This window comes from Corvus moneduloides, chromosome 9, assembly GCF_009650955.1.
Source record: "Corvus moneduloides isolate bCorMon1 chromosome 9, bCorMon1.pri, whole genome shotgun sequence".
In the NCBI taxonomy this organism is placed as follows: Eukaryota; Metazoa; Chordata; class Aves; order Passeriformes; family Corvidae; genus Corvus; species Corvus moneduloides.
In genome coordinates, this window is record NC_045484.1 from 25439028 (window position 1) to 25460585 (window position 21558).

At 40.9% G+C, this 21558-nt stretch overlaps 1 protein-coding gene across 5 annotated transcripts in view; it reads right to left on the bottom strand.

Annotated features, from left to right (window-relative positions):
- The window catches only part of BEND5 (BEN domain containing 5), an 885907-nt gene that overhangs the window by 400470 nt on the left and 463879 nt on the right, over nt 1–21558 (bottom strand). For 4 of the 5 annotated variants that reach the window (XM_032118194.1, XM_032118193.1, XM_032118191.1 and 1 more), the window contains exon 6: nt 16662–16701. In XM_032118194.1, the coding sequence (XP_031974085.1) occupies nt 16662–16701 (40 nt within the window). The remainder of the gene's footprint in view (nt 1–16661; nt 16702–21558) is intronic. The other variant, XM_032118192.1, reaches the window with a different exon arrangement.

Here is a 21558-nt window from a genome sequence, read left to right on the forward strand (position 1 = left end):
TGCTTAGCACGGCATGAAATGTTTTAACTGGTTTACGTGGTGTAATTGGTCACGTTGAAGTCAGGAAAAAATACAGAGTGTTTGAGAGTTGACTTGTGAGCTCTGCTCTTGTGTTGAAACTACAGACTTTATTCTAAAACGTCACATATTCTGTTAAACTCTGACTGTTACCACTTCTCCTTGGTAGCTTTTCTAACTCTAGTGCTCTCCACTGGCATAACTCTTCGCTGTGATCACACCCTTGTAGCACTTGGATATGTTTATATCCTCTGACTAAAGGGCAGATCTTCCCAGAAATCCATCTCTGATGCTCTGCCCATTTCGACACTGTCTGAGCACTGTAGAGAGATTCTGAGCAAAACAAAGCTGTAAATTATTTACCTACTTGATTCTAAACCCAGGCAAGCAATGATTTCATCCCTCCACAATAAGTCCATATAATTTCAAGCAGCCTTGGAGAACACCAGTCCATCTCATGCACCACCCAGTGCAGTTCAGATTACTGTAAATGCTGTGCTTTAAAGTCCATATCAAGCCATACAGAAGACCTTTGCCTGTTGCCATGGGATTCTGGTCCTGTCCTGATTGTAAGAGATACACAAAATATCTTCTCACAGTTCTTTGCTGTAATTATATTCTTGCTTGCAAATTGACCTCTTATTTTTGTGTGCCCAGGAACATAATTTCCATTAAAACCTTGGATTGTAGCTCTCCCATTTGTGTAGCACAAACACACACGTGCACAAAAGGCTGCTCTACAAAAGGCAAATTACATATGTGATTTGGAAATGGTCTGTTTTAAAAAACAAATACGCATATGCTATCAGTAGGCTCAGAGACTACCTTCAAAATGCATATCACACCATCATCCCTGTCTCACTTTTGATGACCTAAACTGAGTTTAAAATCTTATAATTTAAACTGGTTTCTCAAATTCCAATACTTCAGTGCCTTTTCTTTGTAAGTGGACACCAGAATACCATGTGTTGAGGTATAAAATATTTTGAGGTTGACATTCCGATCCATTCTATGTCCCTGTGTGTATTCCAGAAAAAAAAATAAAATCATTTGAATATCTTTTTTTACAGGCTTCATCCAACTTAATTACTAGACAAACACAATCCCAAATTCTTTTGGTCAATACTGCTCCATCAAACAGGCTTTGGCTGCATTCCTGGCTTTAAGAAGCAGAAGTCTAGGGGCTTTTTCTATGCTGAAATGCATTGTTTCGTGTGAAGGATCCAGCCAATCAAGAGATCAAGGTTGCACTCTGTGACAAACCTTTCTACATCTTCTTTACCACTCAACAGTGATGTTTTAATCACCGACAAATCATCATTAGAGGTCACATTGGGCCCACTACCGTGAAAGGAACCCATTAAAGAGAGCCCCATTCAAGTGAGGTTCCCCCATGATGAGTGATGTGTGAGATGTGCCAGTTGACTGATCTTTAACCTATTTAATGCATTCTATATTTTTAAAAAGTTGTAAGGCACTAAATTGAACACCTTAAAAAGTTTATGCAGCTTCATCAACCATATTTGTGATATACTCAAAGGCCAAAATGCATTGTTTGAAAAATCCTTTTCCTCATGAAACACTGACTGCCTTTCATTAGCATTTAACTTTTGCTAACTAAACCTCTATCAATCTTTTAATTAGTTTCCTGGGGGTTGTTGTCAAAATACCAGTCTGTGCTAACCTGAGTCACACAAGCTGCCTTTCTGAGTATTTGCACAATAAAATGGCATCCCCCCATATCCAAGACACATTCATTTAGAAGAGCATTGGGTCTGAGGTGATCCCAGCTCCTCCTGTACTCCTGATTTAAGAGTATTTATCCCTAACAAAATCCCTCTCTGTTATTGCTGGACTTGAAAGCATTTCACCCCAAGACAGAAACTAAAATAAACTTTTACCAGGCACATCTGCCTTTTGAGCATCATCATTATGAACTAAAACCTGAGTTTTAGCTTATTTAGAATAACAGAGATCCCAGAAAATATACTAAACTAGAACTTTTACTTTTGCCCACATGGATTTTTCCTTCATGTCTTTTATTTTCTTTTTTTCCCCTTCTCCTATTTCTACTTGAAAGCTATTTATGTCCCCTATTCCCATTAAGACTAAACATTTGTTAATAATTTTAAATGCTTTCTTCATTGTATCACTGAACCAGAACGGATTTTTAGCTAAATTTGTTTTCTTTCATGTCAAGGGATGTGGCTTTGGAGATATAAAATTAATACATTTTCTTACCAAAAAAAAAAACCACAAAAAAACCCACACAGTAAAAGTATCAAAAAATACTTTCTGTTCAAATATTTGCTAAGAAACTTCTATAGCTGTGGGAATTTAGTCCTTCTCAAGCATACCATAGAACAGCCTTCTCTTCTCCCTTAATGAAAATAAAGTTGCCATGATCCTTGGGCGAGTAGTAACTTGCATTTATTGCTGTATTTATCCACCATCACGTGGTTCAAAATACAGTTATGCAAGAGTGGATGCAGCATCTTTAACTAAGAAAAAAACCCCATAAACTTTAGAAACTCAGTTCAAGCTCCATTCTCACTAGTGGCAGATCCTACAGGAAAAAAATAATCATAGTTCTACTTGATTTCTTTTCAGATGAAGTCATTTTACTGATCATCCTCATTGTCTTTCCAAGTACCTCTGCTGGCTCTGCCACCTATTTTGTGAGCAGTGCATTGTACACCTAATTCGTTCTTTAGTTTTGCTGATATCAAACACTCTGCCTTTTTGACTGCTTTTGTGCTCTGAGCCGATGTTTGCAGAGGCTCTGGGGTGGCACTCCTGGGGGGTAAAAACTCCTCAGGTCAAGACAACTGCACAGAAGTTTGGGGCACAGCATCCATTTTATCTTAAGGAGCTTTTAGTTTCTCTGTAATGAAATGCAATGCTGTGAGCAGTGAGTGCCTCTCTGGATTTCTTTGTCCAAGGTAAGTCCATCACAGCTGAACGTTGCTCTTGCCAGCCACATTTTAAGGAAATCAGGAATATGCCAGTATTCTGGCTTTGGATCCAAATGGACCATCTGCCTGAGCTGCCTGCCCAAGTCCTGGACAGAGCAAAAGCTCTATTGCATCTGTCTTCTCTGTGTCACAAGAGCACACGACAGTTTCAGTTACAACAAAACAAAATTAAAGAAAAAAAAAGCCATATTATTGTCACATCCACAAACATATTTGTAATTCTACGGCACCTGCACGTGCATCTGAGCTGGGCTGTGTGTCTGTGCTCCAGTGGGGCAATTTTTGAAGGTAACACCAGCATGGACAGGGTGTTTCTTTCTGGAACTGATCATCCATGAACAGTGGATACAGATAAAACATGGGAGAAAATGTTCTGGCTTTCCCAGCCATTGATCTGTGACCCACAGAGCTGCCTCAGGTGACACAATGGTATCGTTTAAAGTTTCAGGAACACGCTGCAGATTTCCAAAGTCATTCAGCTGTTTGCTGGGTGAGGTTCGAAGCTACACTGATGAGCTCTGCAATCTAGTGCCCAGCTTTTCAACTGTTCATATAGATAAGTCCATATAGATACTGTTCATATAAACAAGGGCTCTGTTTTGCATTTAACTTGGCAAATAAAGAAAGACCTAAATACACAAATATACAAAATTTAATCCAAAGTGTCTCCTTTGCTGTTGATATAAAGTTTGCAATAAATAAGAGATAAAACATGTAAATATTTGAACAAAAATGTAATTAAAAGCAATGAGAGAAACTCCTGTTTTCACAGCTGGTCATTGGTGCTAATTGCCAGCCTCACATTTCATCTTCAGGACTCAGTTGATAAAGGTAACCATGACATATTTTCTGTCAAGAAGCCGTTCATTTCTATAAAGATACATATCCCAACTTCACTCTCCCAAAACAGCAAATTCATTCAGATTTTGCAAGACATACACGTGCTGCAGCTTCACTGATGCTCATGTAAGGGATCTGCCTCACTTGGGATACGTGCAAAAGCTTTTTGTTACTTGTTGGAACTTGTTTTTTAATCACCTGCTATTGCTTTTTCAGCTTCTCGCTTTCCAATACAACTTAAAAACACTCAACCTCCTACTAAGTCCATTCCCCAGCAACAATAACTCTGTTAGAATGAAAGTTACAGGAAGGATGCTCCTTTACTACCAATAATTTAATTGTAAAAGCCATCTTGGTATCCTCACCCTCTGTACCCAGCACCAAGTGGACAAGGCCGGGAGGTTCCTCCACTCCCTGGTATATCTCAACCTTGGTGTTGAGGAACTGTCTTCTCCTGGGATAAGAGGCTAATTTATCATCTCTATAATGATGCATGTTTCTTGTTTCGTCCAGCTGCCTTCTTTGGAAGAAATGGACAGCTAAATAGATTTAAATAGATTGTATCCTAATTAATAATTAACATTTAAAGCAGATATACAAAATGGCTCATAGCCAAGTGGGAAATAAACTCCTTTTCTTCAAGCTACGATTAATTTCTTCTAGAGACGAAATGATAAGAAGTACAAGAAAATATTTAGAAACATTTATCTGCACATTGAAATAGAGGTATTATGACCTGAAAAATGTATGGAAAGTTTCCTGACATCTGGTCCTCCTCGATAATATTCTTCCATGGCACTCAGACAAAATGCTGAATATCAAAGACACCACAAAGCTCTGCCTCCTATACCATAAAGTCTGCTTTTCCTTACTCTCCTTTTTCCTCTCCTTTTTCTAAAAATTAAATAAAATATATTAAATTAAGCCAGTGGAGGAAAAAATCCCAGGATTCAGAGGAGATATGCGTACATTTCTGCTTACTCTCAGCAAAGTCTGAAGAAAAGTGAGATTGGACACTGACCAGTGCTACAGACCCTCTTATAGCAAAGATTGCAGGGCCACTTTGCTGCCACTTTTAAGCTCCAGGCTGCTCTTCTGTGAATATAGAAAGGAATATTCCGCGGCATTTGAAGACAAGCCTGAAAACATGCATTACAGATCTTTTTTATAATAAATAAAGCATTCTTCCCCCCAGAACTCCAGCAATGCAATTCAGTACTATTAAACTCAGTGCTTACATTTGCATTTACTCAATCCCTTCCTATCCAGAGAGTATTTCCTCTTCCCTCCAAACATGGCTGCTTTAATCCCAAAGCCCAGAATACAAATATGTCTCAGCACTGACAGCAGGAGCAGAGGCCAAGGAGCCAAAGCAAGACCTGTTAAGTCTCATGGCTGCTGTCACTCCCTCTGACTCAGGTCTCCACAGATGATATTTCCCTCTAGCCTGCATATTTTGGGAACAACAGGCAGAGATGGGATGGTACCATGTGCTCCACATGGCTCTTGACATATATGGGGCCCTGAGGGACCTGATCTAGGGAAGGGGTGGCCTCCCTGCACACGATGATTTTTACTGTCCCTCCCAGTGCAAGCCATTCGATGATTCTGTGATGCATTTCATGTGGAAAAAACATGAAGGATTCAAGTTCCCGAGGGAGACTGCACCCAGCAAAGGATTCAGCTGCTGATGGATCCACTGTAATAACCCATATAATTATAAATTGTTATCTTGAGCCAAAGCCTACAGGTCAAACTGGCCAAGAGGCTTCAAATGGAAGCTCACATCATCTTTGAGTAAGTGAATATTAAAAGAAAGGAAACAGACTTTATTTTTAAGGCTGTGCTAGGCAAACATCTCTTGCAGAAAGTGAATAATAAATATGCTGCATGCCATAGTAATGTCCATGGGGGGAGGTAAGGAACTGCTATAAAACACAGTATTCTAACTACTACAGATGTTGCTGCTAGAATTTACAGCTTTCCCTACGTGCTTATCTCTCCTCACCAGTTTCTATACATTGAATCACATTCAAACATGGGCCATTTTAAGCCATCTTTTTATTATTTTAACCTTTTTTTTTTTTTGAGCTACAATTAATTTCTTCTGTGCTATTCTGTAATGTTAAATAGATTCAAGACCTGTATTTACTAACCACATGCAATCCTATTTTGGCACATGTAAATTACATGCAAATACACTCCAAATTAGTTTGTTTATCACTCCAGAATTCTAATCCAAAGGTTTTGTTTTTTAAATTTAGTTTTTATTCTGACATGTTTACAAATGAGTTTGACTCTGGAAAATAACTTAATAAACTCAGGGTTAGCTATGCAATTAGAGGAGGCATCTGGGAACCATAAAACCTGGAAAACAATATTTACATCTTTTGTACATCCCAGATTCCACTTTTTTTTTCCCTCCCTTGAATTAATCATTTCAAAATATTGCTGTTATTTTCGTATGAGGACAAACAGCAAGAACTCATTTTTATAACCAATGACCCCTCTCTCCAACAAGCAATTCATAGGGTAGCACTGGATAAAATGCATAAAGTAGAAGATTTCATTATAAAAAAAGAGAAAATGAAAAATAACTGAATTAACATTGATCATGACTTTTCAACAGCATTTCTTATTATTACAGCCAGGCAAAGTCTCCTGTGGGCAGTAAAGCTTTCCCATGTATTATTAGCCCTCTACAGAAAGCTATGAAAAGACACAAATCTGTTTTGTCAAAGGACAGAAGAGCATTTAGTTATAACAGAAAGTATGGTCATAATCCATTGTGGGGTTAAAGGTGAAGAAAACAGAACTATAACACAAAGCCTTGAGAGAGTAATACCCCTGCAGTTAATTCCTGAGCGCCGCGGCAGAGCCGCCCGGGCTGCGGGGAGAGCTCGCTCCCAGCACAGCCTGACACCTGCACGGTTTGTATTTATCAGCAGCAGCACTGCTACATGGCAGCTGTGCTCGTGCTGGGTGCAAACACCACGGCTCCTGCTTCCAGAGGCATTTGTTGGGATGCCACAAGTGGCCACGCAGCCGGTGTGAAAATCAGCGCCGTGGCAGAGGTGTCCCCCGGAGGTGGGAACGCCTTGCTTGGCTGTGCTGCTGCTGGTGGTGCAGCCCAGAGCCCAAATGAGACCATTTAGGAAAGTTTTCCAGTACATAGAAAGATATTTGAGTGCTCAGATAATAAAACTCGAGTCCGTCTGCTGGAACGAGGGGGTTCAGTCCAGGATCAGTGTGAAGTCGCTCTCGCTGTCAGGTTTGCCCAACCTTTGACAAGAATTAGGGGTTTGGGCCAAGTCAGCTGCAATTTAAGTGCTCTGGATCAGATCCCAAAGAAAACGTGCAGCAGGTCTAAGTGAAGGTTCCTTTTGCATCCAGCCACAGGCCCTACACCCTCACAGCTCCTGGAAGGAAGGTGGGTTCAGCACAGGGGATGGGCAGCAGCACAGCAGAATTTTGCATTTGATCACTGCGAGGCTCCCCAGAGGATGAGCAGGAAAATCAGGGTCTCCATGGATAATCCTTCCTTCCTTCCTTCCTTCCTTGTGCAACAGGGCAGGTAATATAATAAAGCATCAAGAATAACACAATCTCCTGCTGTCTCCTAGGTATTTTGAAAACACTTACTTTCATTTTGATTCCTATGGCCCAGAAATGCAACTCTCCAGTTTATGTTGCCTCCCCCCTTACCCTCTCAGCCTTGTGCCCCTTCCCCTCCTCTGCATGGCTCCTCTGGCAGCACTCTCTGTCCTGGCACCCACAGCATCTTTGCAGTCCAGTGCAGGGTCTTGTGCAGACACCACACCTCCTGCAATGTCAGGAGCAGACCGTGGTGTTAAAACAGTATTTCACCTTCCTTTAACCCGCTCCTTAAGGACACTGCAGTGATACCACTGCCTAACAGTCCTCACGTTATCTCATTTAGCAGCAGCTCAAATGATTCCCTCCAATACTGCACTGAGCTGTGTGATGAAAAAGTCACTTTTCCATCATGGCTCATGCTGCACTTACAGTCTGAATTCACAGAACCAGCACACCTTCCCCATTCAACCTAAATTCATTCTGAATTCATAGAACCAGCACACCTTTCCCATTCAAATCTCTACAAAAAATTCCTTTGTTACAAGCTCAAAATAATAATAAGGGCTCTGGGTTATCCTTTCTTGTGGGTTTCCCTGTGACCTTGGCTGCCTGCTTTAACAGAAATGTTCTGCATACAAAGAAATGAGCCTACTGGCAATCCTTAGAAACAAATGAGCTTAGGAAAAGTCCTTTGTGCAGTTCCAGCTCCCCTCTTCCTCAGCCCCACTTATTGTTGCTGTATAATCACCACTGTTTTTGCCATTTTCTGTTACATCAGAGATTGGAGGAAAGGGGGAGCAGAGACACAGTTCTATGAAAACTATATTTTATTTTTGACATTCTCTTTCCATGTTTCCCATCCACTGCCCTGAGCTTTGTCTACTTAAGTTGCCAACTATTCAGGAGCAGCTTGGTGTCACTGCATCCAGCAGGATGACACTCCTGTGGTCTGGGGTACGTGGATGCTGCTAAAATAGGAGTGAAGCACAGTTGCTGCATGTGCCTGGCTGGATTAAAAAGAAGTCACAAGCTAAGATTCGGGCCCAGGTGCAATTCAGCTGTGCTGGAATGACAGCACTCTAAAGCCAGCGAAAAAAAGGACTTGGGGTTATCTGTCTGTGGCACAGCACCCAAGTAACGGGGCTTGGAGGCATCTGGCCCCACACTGGTGAGTCTGCAGTGCAGCTCTGCTGTTCAGGGCTCTGCTGGCTCATGCATTTCTGCACTGTGTTCTATTTTGTAGTGTCAATATAATCCTCTGCTGCTTTCTAGATATTTAATACACTGATTTCCACTTAGTCTTGTTCAGGTCACTCAGCAAGAAGAAATGTGCCTAAGTGAAGAGTGACAGGTGACCTTGAAAATTAAAATTTCATTAAAAAGGAAGAATGCTTTCCATCTTTTCTGAAAACATCTGATACTGAAGAAATAAGGGGTTTATGAGAAAAAAAAGTTACTGTTTTAAGTTTTCCCTGAGCTTACACAAAAAGAGGAGAACAATACACCTGTGCACAGACTTGCTCATTTTCAGTCCCTCTAAATGAGCGAGATGCTCATTCTGCACATTGTGAAGTAAAACAGAAAGCATTGTGTGCAAACATTTACAGCATAAGAAGCCTTGTCACCTGGGATACTTGCTGCTTCTGAAAATTCTGATCAAAGATAAGAACCAAGACAACTCACTGTAATCAATTATGCACAGATAGTCCTCAGCCTATGTGCAATTCATAAAAATAATACTAAAAACATAACTTGGATTTACATGCAGAAATGAAATATGGACATGGTCAGAACACTAATCTTCTGATTGCTGTCTTAAATTGGCAATCCTGGCACTTTGAGTGACGGTCTGGCTAGATACTGTTGCCTTGAAGAAGTTTCCAGCAGCCCTTCAGCAGCTCCTGCTTACACAGGAGGAGCTGCAGAGCCACAGCCCAGGAGGGGAGGTGACAGGAGGCAGCACCCAGGGAGTCAGTGCTGCAACAACTTGGACACGGGTTTTATGTCTGTGTAGGCAGAGATGATTAACCCACACACCCATCCCCAAAGCCCTCATGATGCACAGAAAGCCATTATTTGACAATCTGACCGAATTTAGCAGAACAAGACCCAGCTATATGCCATGCATAGCAGAGGGTCCCCTATATCTGCACCCCCTTTCCATGGACTGACCAGAGGCAGTGGTCACCCTCCCACATTAGCCACTAAATCGAAAAGGGAAGCTGAAGATGTATCCAGGTGTCAGACAGGTATGAACATGCTACAGTTGTCATCCTCACAAATACCGAATTCACACTTCGAGATCTTTTCTACGTCTTTTCCACTCACCCTTATAACAGTAAAGTCAAGGAATTCACATTGCAATATCAATCCTCTCATCAACTTTACACCCCTCAAAACCTGTAAAATGTTTAGATTTCCACATGGGGATTTGTTCTTGTTTGGCTGTAGCTGACATCCTTTCGTCACAGGTCTTACACATTTCTGCCCAGGTGAGCCCCAAAGAGTACCCGGTGACTTAATGAGCAGATCAATTACTGTTCATAAGAAAAGATACTGTCTCTTTAAAGGTTATTTGAAGGTTGATTGCTATCTTATTGCTTATATCCTGCAAATCTATTCAGCCTTATGAATGAATTTGACCTTTTTATACTTACTGGGGGAAAAAAACAGAAGAGAAGTTAATTTAGAGCTCTATAATACAACACTTTTTCCCAGAGAAATGAAAGGGCATTCAAATCGATACCTGCACAATAACACTCTGATGAATGTTTGCACCCAATTTTCTCATTTTGCTAACTTGAGATTGGGCATTTTGAATAGTTCTCAAAGAACATATTCTTTATGTGCTGTGAAGTATGTGGTATTGTGTCCAAACAATGCTAGAGGATAATCATTATAGGAGTGTCACTGGGCCTGAAAAGGTCAGTTAGTTAGAAATGTCAGCTTTCAATGCAACTGTGCTGGACCTTCCCATGTAAGGATCCAATTAAAGGGACATGCCAAGGTGCATGGAAACACCATGGTGACCCAGAATAATAATAAGGGATTGTGGAAAAGCTTGATATTTTTCTTCAAAAGTAATGGATTAGCCTTTAGAATATCTTCTCTGCAGTCTTATTTTGACTTTGCAAATATCACTTCTTCTACATGTATCCAAAAAAAGGTCACTTTTTTAAATGCAAAGGTGGGGATGAAACAGACTTACTAAGAGTAAACGTTCTACAACCAAATGGGGATAAAGTTCTGGTTTCATTATTGAATCAAAAAAAGTGTCATTTCAGTAGAACTCAAAACTGGGATATTTGAGATGGATGTGGGTGATGTTTGCGGACACAGGTGGGGGATAGGTCAGGGGACAGGCAGAAGGATCAGGGAGAACTTATTCTCTTGGGACATGGTGTGAGGGAAGGGAAAAGACAGTGGGAACAGCAGCACCATTCAGTGAGTAGCAGGCTTCTCTGCAATTATTATTCTGGCAAATGGAGAAATATAACTGAGAATTAGGAAGGTACTGATCTGCATGAATGAGTAATTACAAGCAACAATATTATTTCTCCTTATCACAGCAAATGGAAATTCTTACAGCTCTTCAGATACTGTAAAGATGAGAAATTGGATATAGTAAAATTTCCTAATTAGCCTCAGGACAGCTGAAGCCAACCTAATGGCACAAAAAAAGGAGAAGGAGTCCGCGTCTTCTCTCTGCTCTCTGTTAGTACAATCATCTTGCTAAAGTTTCATCAAGTCTGGAACAAACTTATTCCTGTAGCTTTATGGTTCAGCTAAGACAGATAGCATGGGGATTTCACTTTGAGCTGAGATTTTAGCATTTACATTTTATTTTTATGGTAGGGAAATTCTGTACTCTGTGTTCATCCAAACCATTTGGGGTCTATTGCCTTGCTGAGCAACAAGGTTCTGACTCCCCTAGTTATCTCATATTATTGTGGGAAAATGGGTGATTAATACCCAGTGTCTCAGCGATATGGGAAATAATACACTGAGCATGAAAAGACTCAATTATTACTGGAATTCTAAGTAATTTCTTTTCTCCACCACCTTTGCAAGTAAAACAGCATGTGAAGCCTCACTAACAAACATGAGCAGTGGTTATGTTAGGTTGTTTAAAATCTTCAATGCCATCCTCTGACACAGACCAAAATCAATGTGCTATTAATTAATAAGGACTTGCAAAAAAAATGTCCCTGAGTTTTAGCAGCAAACAACTTTCTGTCACATTTTATTACTTGGTATCATTTTTACTAATACCTGTCTCATAGCTTCATGACTTTGAGTTCATATTATTTTCATGCTTCAATTAGAAAGAAGTTGATAGCCAGACTATCCAGGAAGGTAATGGAAAAGTCTTGTAGCAGGGCTTAGTGGTGGAATTTATAGTTAAATGAAACTTTGAAATATACTATAAAACTTCTCCTTCCTTTACGTACTTTTACTTGAGGTCTCATAAGCAGTAATATGTAGAAATGCAAAACTTAATCAGCTAAAAAATATAGCAAATCCCACATATCACTTTATGCAATGCCAGGAGAGCAGAAATATATTTTCCTAACCAGAGGAAATTAACTAGGCAACAGTCCTATATCTATAATTTAAACCAGTAAAATATGTATGGCAGAAGCTAAAGCCACCTTAAAAGAATTCAGGGTAGCAGTATATCACAAATTAATGAAATGGAGACATTTTTAGAGCATGCAGCACTGATGATATTAAAGGGGGGAGAATATTTCACCACATAGATCAGACTGATAAATACTTTTAAAATCAAGCTTTTTTTTCCTGTTTAAAAGTGTAAGAGCTTGAATATTAGGAGGAAGCACGCATAAGTCATTAACATTTCTGATCAAATCTCAATGGAGATTAGGATTATTTTACTCTGTCCCTGCATGTAAACCTCTGATGTGGTTTGCACATTAGGAAAATCTGAGTACATCAAAAAGCAGGAATTATGGAGTCAGCACTTACTTTTTTTCACCTAAAACAGAGCTGAAAGAAACTTTAAAAAATTACTTTATATTCCATACTGTAGCCAAGCTGGACACTACAGAATATTCAACTACCCCAGGTTTGTTAAATGCAATCAATTTACTGCTGCCAAATGTAGTAGGTTTATATACATCTGGGAAACATGCACCTATGGTGCTGATGAATTTCTCCTGACACTGCACTGATTTCAAGAGAATGTTATTTTAAATTGGCAGTAGAGAGACTCGTAGAGAAGGATAAAGCCCTGAGGATGGCTGAATCAAAGAGAATTTCAAAAGAATTTTCTTGATGGTTCTTGGATAATATCACATGTTAGCTATTTTCAAAGCCAATAGTTTCCAACACACTTCCATTTATGGTATCAATAATTAAAAAATACTTCAGTGGGAGAGGAACTTACCTTACTGAGAAGAGAAATTGGAAAGCTGTATTATTATCATAAAGACAGGAGATGCAAAAAGCTGTGTCTCCATGGAAAAGCTATGGAAACAGGGGTATCTTATTTGCAGCTATTGAGTGGTTACCACAAAATGTGATGTGACTGCATGTGCATGCTCAAAGTGCTACTAGAACACGATCACACAGAAATGAAGGGCAGATCCTCATCTCCTTTGTGCAACAAGGCCAAATTAAACTACGTCAAGCTTTGGTCCTAAACCTCAAAGACAACTAGAATAGCATTAAGGAAATGTTTTGGATCCAATTCAGAGGTAAATCTGGGTTTAAAGAAAATTTAAATTACCAAAACTTAAATCTCATTATGTCCCACTCCCTGCCAGCATGTCTCTGCCAGCTCCTAATGAATTTTTAACATCCTTCCCCCACCCCACTGCGCACATCAGCTCTGTCTCGGGCACCCTGAACTGTACAGCTGCACTCTAATTGTACCTCACATGTCAAGGGGCAAGAAGAAAGGAGTGTGGCGAGAGCATTGATAAATTTAACTTAACATTCCTCCAGCTACTCAGCAGCAAGGCAGAGCGGTGAACTCCCCTCCACATTTTACAGGGGTGTCTGTTACTTCAAAGGAATATATCTGAGCGCGAGGGAGCCTGGCTTGCTCCCAGCTTATGCATCATTTGTGTCCAGCTGCTTATAGAGATCCACAGCAAAGCAGAGACTTCCTCCAGTTGGAAGCGTGTGGAGCTTTCCATAGCTGCTTTATTAGGGTGCTGGAAGAGGTGAGCACTGCATGTTGCTCACAAACCGTGTAGTTGGAGCTGCAGCTCCAACCATCTGTATTTCTTCCTGTTTCTTTTATTTTTCTCATTTTTGCCCAGACTTGTCTCAGTCCAGGGTATAGATTAATGGTCTATACCTGCTCAGTTTAACATGCAGATGTGCTTCTAAGCCCAGAACCTGTTCAGCCAGGTTTCAGGAAGCCAAGAACACTTTGCTTGGGGGTTGGAAGTCATGTGGAGCAGGGCAAGAGGCAGCGCTGGGTCACCCTCGGTGTGGGTTCAGCACAGCACAGGCGGGGGGTGGTTCAAGGAGCAAGAAACAGGCACAAATTCTGACCCTTCGGTGATTCCTGAGGAATCATGCAACAGCCATGGCCATGGGAAGCAGTGTGATAACAGTTATTAATGTGATAACATTAATTTTCTGTGATCCCACAAACTCTCTTCAAGTGTTTTGGCACCTGAGTCTCAGCAACACTTAATTTACATTAATGGCATTATTTTACCTTGCAATTAATCTCATTAATTGGCTGATCAGTTTTTGGAAATTGTTTTAGGGGCACATGGAGAACAGCTGTTGCGCTACCTGCAAGGGATCACCATCAATTCTTGACTAAAGGTAGAAAAACTAGTTCAAGAGCTTCACACACACACAAGAAAGAGAGAGGATATTCATCTTGACAGAGGTGCAAATCACAGAGGTCACCTTTACTTTTGAAGCCCTTTGTCTATTCTTACAATTAAGCAATAGTGTTTTGGTGGCCGACGCCCCTTGTGGGACGCAGAGGACTTCCACAACTCTTAACTAAAGCTGTGTGACCTCTGCCAGAAGCAAAGGCTGCCTGCCTGCGGCAAGGTGGAGAACAGAAACAAGTCCCAGAGGATTGGCAGGTGCAACTAAACAGCTCAGCCCCTCATTTGAATCAATAAATTAAGGGTTGACAGTGATTATGGCTGATCTCAGCTATCATAACTGATATCAAGACTTTTGTAAAAGCAGACTGTCAATGTCAGATCTTAGAGCTAGGACTCAAAGAACTAAATATTTTAAAGTAGCACTCTCCAAAGACAGATAAAAGCCCCAAGGCTATGATTTATTTTATTTTATTTTTGTATTTGTAGGGCTGAAACTAGACCCTTTAATCACAGGCTGACATTTTCCAATCCTACCAGGAATTGAGTGCCTAACTTTTTCAACCCCTTTGAAAAACCTCAGCTTTAGGGTCTTTGGTAAGTTTGACCTGATCCAGCACCAAGCTTCTTTTGAAAATGCCTCTACTGAAAGCAAAACTATAGGCACTTTATTATGTAATCATGAACAAGCATTATTTTTTTTTTCCTATGTGTCCAGTTACTGTAGATTTCTGGTTAAATATCAAAGGGTAAAACTTGCATTTCAGAAAAGGTAAGCATTGTAGAAAGCTTTTCCCCCTTTTAGTGCAGTGTGCCTACATACACAGTTATTGAAGATGCTTCCAACTAATTGCTGTGTTCATTTAGTAGATTGCTTTATTAAACAGAGATCTGAAGCTACAGCTACGTACTGTGATCACATCTATGCACAAACTCAACCCAATCAACCCTTTCACAGTGAATACTGTATCTGAAATTGTGAGGAAAGTATCATAAGTTTATTTTACAGAAAAGACTCGTTTTAAATCATTCTGGTCCCCAATCCTCTTTTTCTCTTATTGAAAAAGTGTCTGTGGACTTTGGTGCCCTTATCCAAGATCTGAGCGTGTGCTATGATTAAGACCTTCAGAGATCTTTTTTTTTCTTTTTCCTGTAGAAACAGGGAATGCTGAAGATGTGGAAAATGAAAAATGTGCCATGTTTGTCCTTGAAGTTACAGTTAGAATAGTGACAATGGCTGTATCACACTGTATTGTTGCTTTTATCAGCAAGTGCCCTGAGCATACATTAACATAATTGCAAACTGCATGAAAAGTGAACATGCAAAAATGGGATGCAATTGCCAATAGCCTCAAACATCTGTCCCAACAAAGTGTTCCTCCTCCTTATTTTAATTCTTATTACTTTAACAAGGTTAGCGAAGGAGAAACCATGTCACAGATTATATCTACATTTAGAGTGTCAGAACAATTATTGATGCAAAATTGTTATCCAAGCAAATGTGTGTCACATTTTGTTCACTTCCCATAACACCTGTTCACTCTGCTAACACATTATTACCAGTTAAGGCCAGAATTCATTAGTCCCAGTTAAAGCCCACCTCAAAGCTTAATTCATACACACATCTGAAAAATGAACAAAGTTACCCAAAATATGGCACTGTTTGAGCAGGGCTTCATCTGAAGCTGATGGGCAGCAAACTTCTCTAGCAGCTAATGGAAAGAAAGTGAGCCAGGCGAATAGAAATAAATTAAAGCCAGCCAGCCTTAAGGGCTGAGCTCACAGAGGAGCACAACTGAACCAACCTGCATTTCAACCACAGTGCTGAGACCTTCGAAACTCACTCTTGCCAAAGAGCCCCACACTTTCCCAAGAAGAACAAATTTTGGTTTATTTCCTCAACAGGCAAATGACAAAAGTCATCATGAAGCAGATAGTTTAAGGCATTTTAATTCTACCTAAATATTTTCTGACCCACTTTGGGGTTCGCTGCCCTGAGCCTGGATCTCATGTCTCCCACCTCACACATAGTGTCACCATCTCCAGACTCCCCAAACTGCTCCCGTTTGCCACCAAGGAAAGTCAAGCTTGCATTTCTGTGATACTTGAACACACTTTGTGAATTTGAGGGCATCTGCCCTGCAGATATACCACTAACTGTAACCCCAGGAGGCTTAAAGAAATATCAGCACTCCAATTCATAGAGTAAAGGTCTGAAGAGGCAGCTCTGTGAACGGATAAGTGCCCGGGGCTTTGCCAAGCACAATATAGCTGTCACTTGTTATTAGGTGAAAGATTTTCTGGGGAACAGTGGTTTTCATTTTGCATGTCAGAGACCAGGGAAAAAACACATTTAGACAACCATCTCTTTAAGAGAAGAGAAGAGAGCGGCGCGGCAGAGCTCACTTACCAGGGCTGGTTATTGTCAGGAGGTCAAGCCGCCGTTTCTGCTGAAAAACAAATTATAAAAGGAATTGTTAAAAGGGGACTAATTTTAGTGGGTCAGATTAGACCTGCAAAGTAAGTGCTCTGACATTTATAGCAGAATTAATTACAAGTTACATGGCTCACAGTAACTCTTTTGGAAGGGATCCACATGTACTTTATGAGGAAGAAAAACCCCTTCCTCAATCCTTTTAATGTGTTTTTATTTGGGCTTATAAAGTGTTACTATTTCTTTTTTGGATCATATTCTTGAAATGGATAGCTGGAAGCACAGATGGACTGATATATTTATAAAAGTGATTTCTGATTCCACAGGGAAGAAGACATGGAACCAGGACAAGCAACTCTAAGTTCTTTATTCATATCAATCACTGACTCAATGCCTGTATGTGATCAAACACAATTATATCACCTTGGGGTGAACCTTTCAAAGACATGTAAGAGGATCTAGACAAACTCAAGACTGATAAAAGGAAAGCTTCTTTTCATGCTGAGCTCAGTCAGACCATGGATCTCATTGCCACTGGATATCCCTCGCCCCAAAAGCTTGCCAGACTTGATCATCACTGGATATGTGTACAGACAACAAAATACAGGGAGTTAATATGGCAAATAATCAAGTTTACACAGAGGACTGGTTTCTGGAAAGGCTGCAAACCTTCACAGGGCAAACAAACCGGTACTATGAGAAAGTTAGGAAAATTTTTGGCCAGAAAAAAGCTAGCCCACCAAAGCCTTTGTGATGGTGGGGTACATCTGAGGTTCCCTTTCCCCGTAACACATAGCCAGCGCTGTTGCCTACTCCACGTTCCCGGTCTTAGGTGATCTTTCCACCATTGCCCCTCCACAGCCTGCCACTTAAATCCATGTACTCCTGGACCATTATCATCTTTTTCTGCTTTTCTGTGGGCTGAGAGCTTTCCATCACAAGCAGGGCTTTCCCCACCTCATGGACAGACTGTTACTGCCCCTTCATCACGGCACTTTCCAACTTACTGTCTTCTCCCTAACTTTGCCCAACATCAGTGTGTCTAGCAGGTATTGAAGATTATACTGTCCAGTTTAATTTCTCTCTCCTAATTTGCTCAATAATGTCTGTGTTACTTTCATTTATTGTCAGCCCTATTGATCTTCTTCTAATCTAATTCTCATCACTGCACTCACTGTATTCCCTATGTGACAGCTGAAAGTCCTTGAGGAGGAAACATTGACCTGGTATTCCCTACCCTGAGCGCTCTTCCTTGGAAATCATGACTGATGAAACTCCTTTCCAAGCCCATCATTCCTCTGTGGTAAAGCTTCACTGGCTGAAGTGCATGGACACAGCTGGTCATCCACTGAACACACTTGAGCTATGCTGGGCACAACAGTGAATTTGGCCTGCTGGGAAGCCAAGTGGGGTGTCAGGCTGGAAAAAACACATTTTCTGAAACCTTCCTGGCCTTCAGTACCTTACCTCTTATACAACACAAAATATATTTGAGAGAAAATTCCTATCTTTCTTCTTCCAGAGGTACTCCTTGTTCTCTTAACTCTGCTAAGTCATTCTGAGCATGACCTTAGCAGTGTGCTCGAGCACATTTGCTTTAGTTTAAAATACTGAGATCAGTGTGTGCCAAACCTTTTTCCAGGTGTGCCAGGGTAAAAGGGAGCAGAATATCCTGCTGCTGCTTTGTATCACCTGCTGAACTCCTCCTTTCCCAGGGAGCAGCAAAGCAGAGTAAGAAATCCTGTGTGAGCACAGGACCCGCCTTCCCCGTGGGAGCTGTGAGACGAAACATCTCCTAATGAGCTAAATTTTTATATAGATCCTGCACCTTAATCCTGATTCATATGTACAAAGCAGTGAAATGCCAGAGCTTAGCCCCCACTGGGCCAAAAGCTTTGCTTACATTTCTCAGCACAACTGGAACTCCAAATGCTGTATATCTAATGAACAGCTAGAGCAGAAAATATATATCTGAAGCCTATACTCCATGAAAGCCTCTCTACTAGGAAAAAAGGTGGAATATAAATATCCTGCATCAAAGAAAGTTGGAAAATGTAAAGATACAGAACAGAGAGAAAGGCATGCAGCCCAACTGGCCCCCAGTTGTCTATTAAATGGGGTAAAAATAAACATTAAATAAAAACCAAAATAGCTTAGCTTGATACGTCAGGAAAACATAAGCATATAGGACTGGTTAAACAAATGGGAAATAAAATGAAATTATTACAAGTATCTTCAGTTCGTAACTTTTTTCCAGTTTGAATATTGCCTTCAAGCTGACCTTGAAAAAAACAAATTAACTCCAGATCCAGGAAATCTTTGTGTATATGTTGAACTTTAAGCTGAAGTTATTTCTCTGACTTCAAGTGGAGCAGCACTGATCTTTTGCATCTAACACCTAACTACTGCAAGGGATTTGAAATGTCACCAGGTTCTTGGCACTGGCTCCACCCAAGTGCTCCAGGCTGGAGCTCGGTCGTTCCTGCCTGCCTGGTGAGAGAGGGAGGAAAATATTCTCAGCTCTGACCTTCATTGGACCTTGAAGAGGTTTCTCTGATTTAGCTCGTCAAGGGAAGTTTGTGTACACTCACCCCAGCCCTGGAGAGAAGCAAACAGTAAAGTGCTTTCCAGAATTGTGCATTTAAACATGCAAAAATGCCCTAATTATGGACGCGATCACTTTGTGGAAATTCCAGCCTGCTCTCAGATCTCAGGGCTAGCTCTCTGCCGTTTCCAGGGCTCAGCTGGATGCAAGCAGCCTAGTAACTAGATGGATTAAAAAAAAAAAAACCAGACAGACTCACTTACGAGTAGCTATAAAAACAGCAGTATTTGAATTTAAAGAGAGAGACATTACAAATGTCACACCCATTAATAAAATAATTTCATCAGAAGAATCGTGGCTGTGGGGCTTTATATATTTTCTTCTTTCTTCAGTGCTGAAAGATGCAAATTGCAGCTGTGGCCCCCCTCTAGCATGATCACCCTCTCCCTGTTTTGACAGATTTCTTGAAAGACTCAGCTCACAAGATGTCTGGCTTTTTTTGTTCTGCCTTTAGGAATTTTCCACTTCTCAAACACCTGCCCCTGCTTAGATGCTTGGGACCATCCCAATCTTCAGGCAACCTACTGTCCCAAGAATGTCTTACAATCTGAGCACTGAAATGCAATGACTGTTGTCCCTGGTCGGGAAAGTGGTGACAGCTTCCCATGTCTCTACGGCTGGATTTCACCTACGTTGACAAAAAGGCATTCCATGAGAAACGCTAAAATGATCCCCACAGCATCAGCCATAATTTATAAGAGACAAACAGAAATATTCCCTGCGTCATCACAGTATCGCTGTTGCTGTAATCCTGTCCTGCCCTTAAGGGGCAGCATCCTCTTTTCCACTCTGCTGGCTGTTTGAGATCCCAAGGGCAGGAAGAGGCCACTGGTGATTCATTCTGCTTCCCACCTGGAGCAGTTTCCATCTCTGGCACTGCCCAGAGGCACCGTCCCTACAGTGCACCAGGGCTCGGAGCAAACCTGCAGCAGATCGTGTTCACTTCCACAAAATTAACACAATCTTTAATTAATGCAATAAGCACTGATGAGTAATAAATCATATTAAAATACAAGGAAGGCAATTTTTTAATAAATTAAGCATTGATTCACTCAATAAATATTAATCTAGCAAGCATCAAGAATTCATGACATTTTAGAAAACCGGTTGAGGAACGTTGCTGGTGAGCTGGTTTGCAGTGTGCAGAATGGTCCCTGTTCACCCATAATATACACTTACTTTTAACTAATTCTTTAATTTATCCAGTTAAACAACTTGCCTGAAAGTGAGTCTGGATTATTATTCCATTGCAAGATGCAATTTTCTCGACACAGATTCTAACTCACCCCTCAGATTTTTTCCTGCTTCTTGGTAGCTCCTTTTCTAAGTACCTCCTTTCTCTCCCTTTGTTTTGGAGGTCTTTAAAATATTTGCTGACTGGCGTAATTTAATTTTCACCTCAATTAACTTAGCAAGAGTTGCAAAACTAGGAAAAAAATTGCAGGGGGAGTGTAAATTAACCCATTCATTTAAGTTTAGCTTATCTAGGAGATGTTCTTTCACACTTTGCTCTCTGCAGAGTTCCTCCAACCTTTTATATAGATGTGGGATGTGCAGCACTTGCTTTGACTTTTATCTACAGATTAGCAAAAGAGAAGGAAATAAAGCCAGATGCAAAGATGCCCCACGAGACTGATATGGAGCTGTTTCTGTAGCAACCGATGATTTTCTTCTCATGTAAGAATGAGCCTCGTCATATCTAATTCTGAATGTATCTGGGCCTTACTTGCCAGCCAAAGCTGTGTCAAATATAAAGTCAATATAGTCAGAAAGAGTGATAAAAAAGCAATTATAAAGTCATCTTCCTACTCCTCCTCCAGCCATGATCCAAAAAATATCCTTATCCCTGTGTACTGTCCCAGCACATCATCTCCAAGCCCCCCACATCCAGCAGGGCAGGTAAGTGGGGATGGAGCTGGCAGCAGCCATTCAGGGATCTATTCCACACATGGTGCCGGAAGCTTCTTCAGCATCCTGGCCTTCCACATCCCAGGAACCAGCAGAGGTTTTTCTAAAACCCAAGGCCACCTATTCCTGCCTTGCTCTGAGTCTCCATATGAAATTCCTAAGCCCAGAGCTGAGACCAGCTTCAGCTCTAGAAAGCTCCTGTTGGATTTGTGCCCTTTCACTGCCTTCACTCTGTGGGCAGTTTTCGCTGCAGCTGTGAACCCAAAACCAGGCTGCCACTCACTAACAGCTCCTGCCACAGCCCCCACACAGGAAGCTGGAATTGACTCTCTGGGACCTCACAAGGACTTTGTCTTCCAA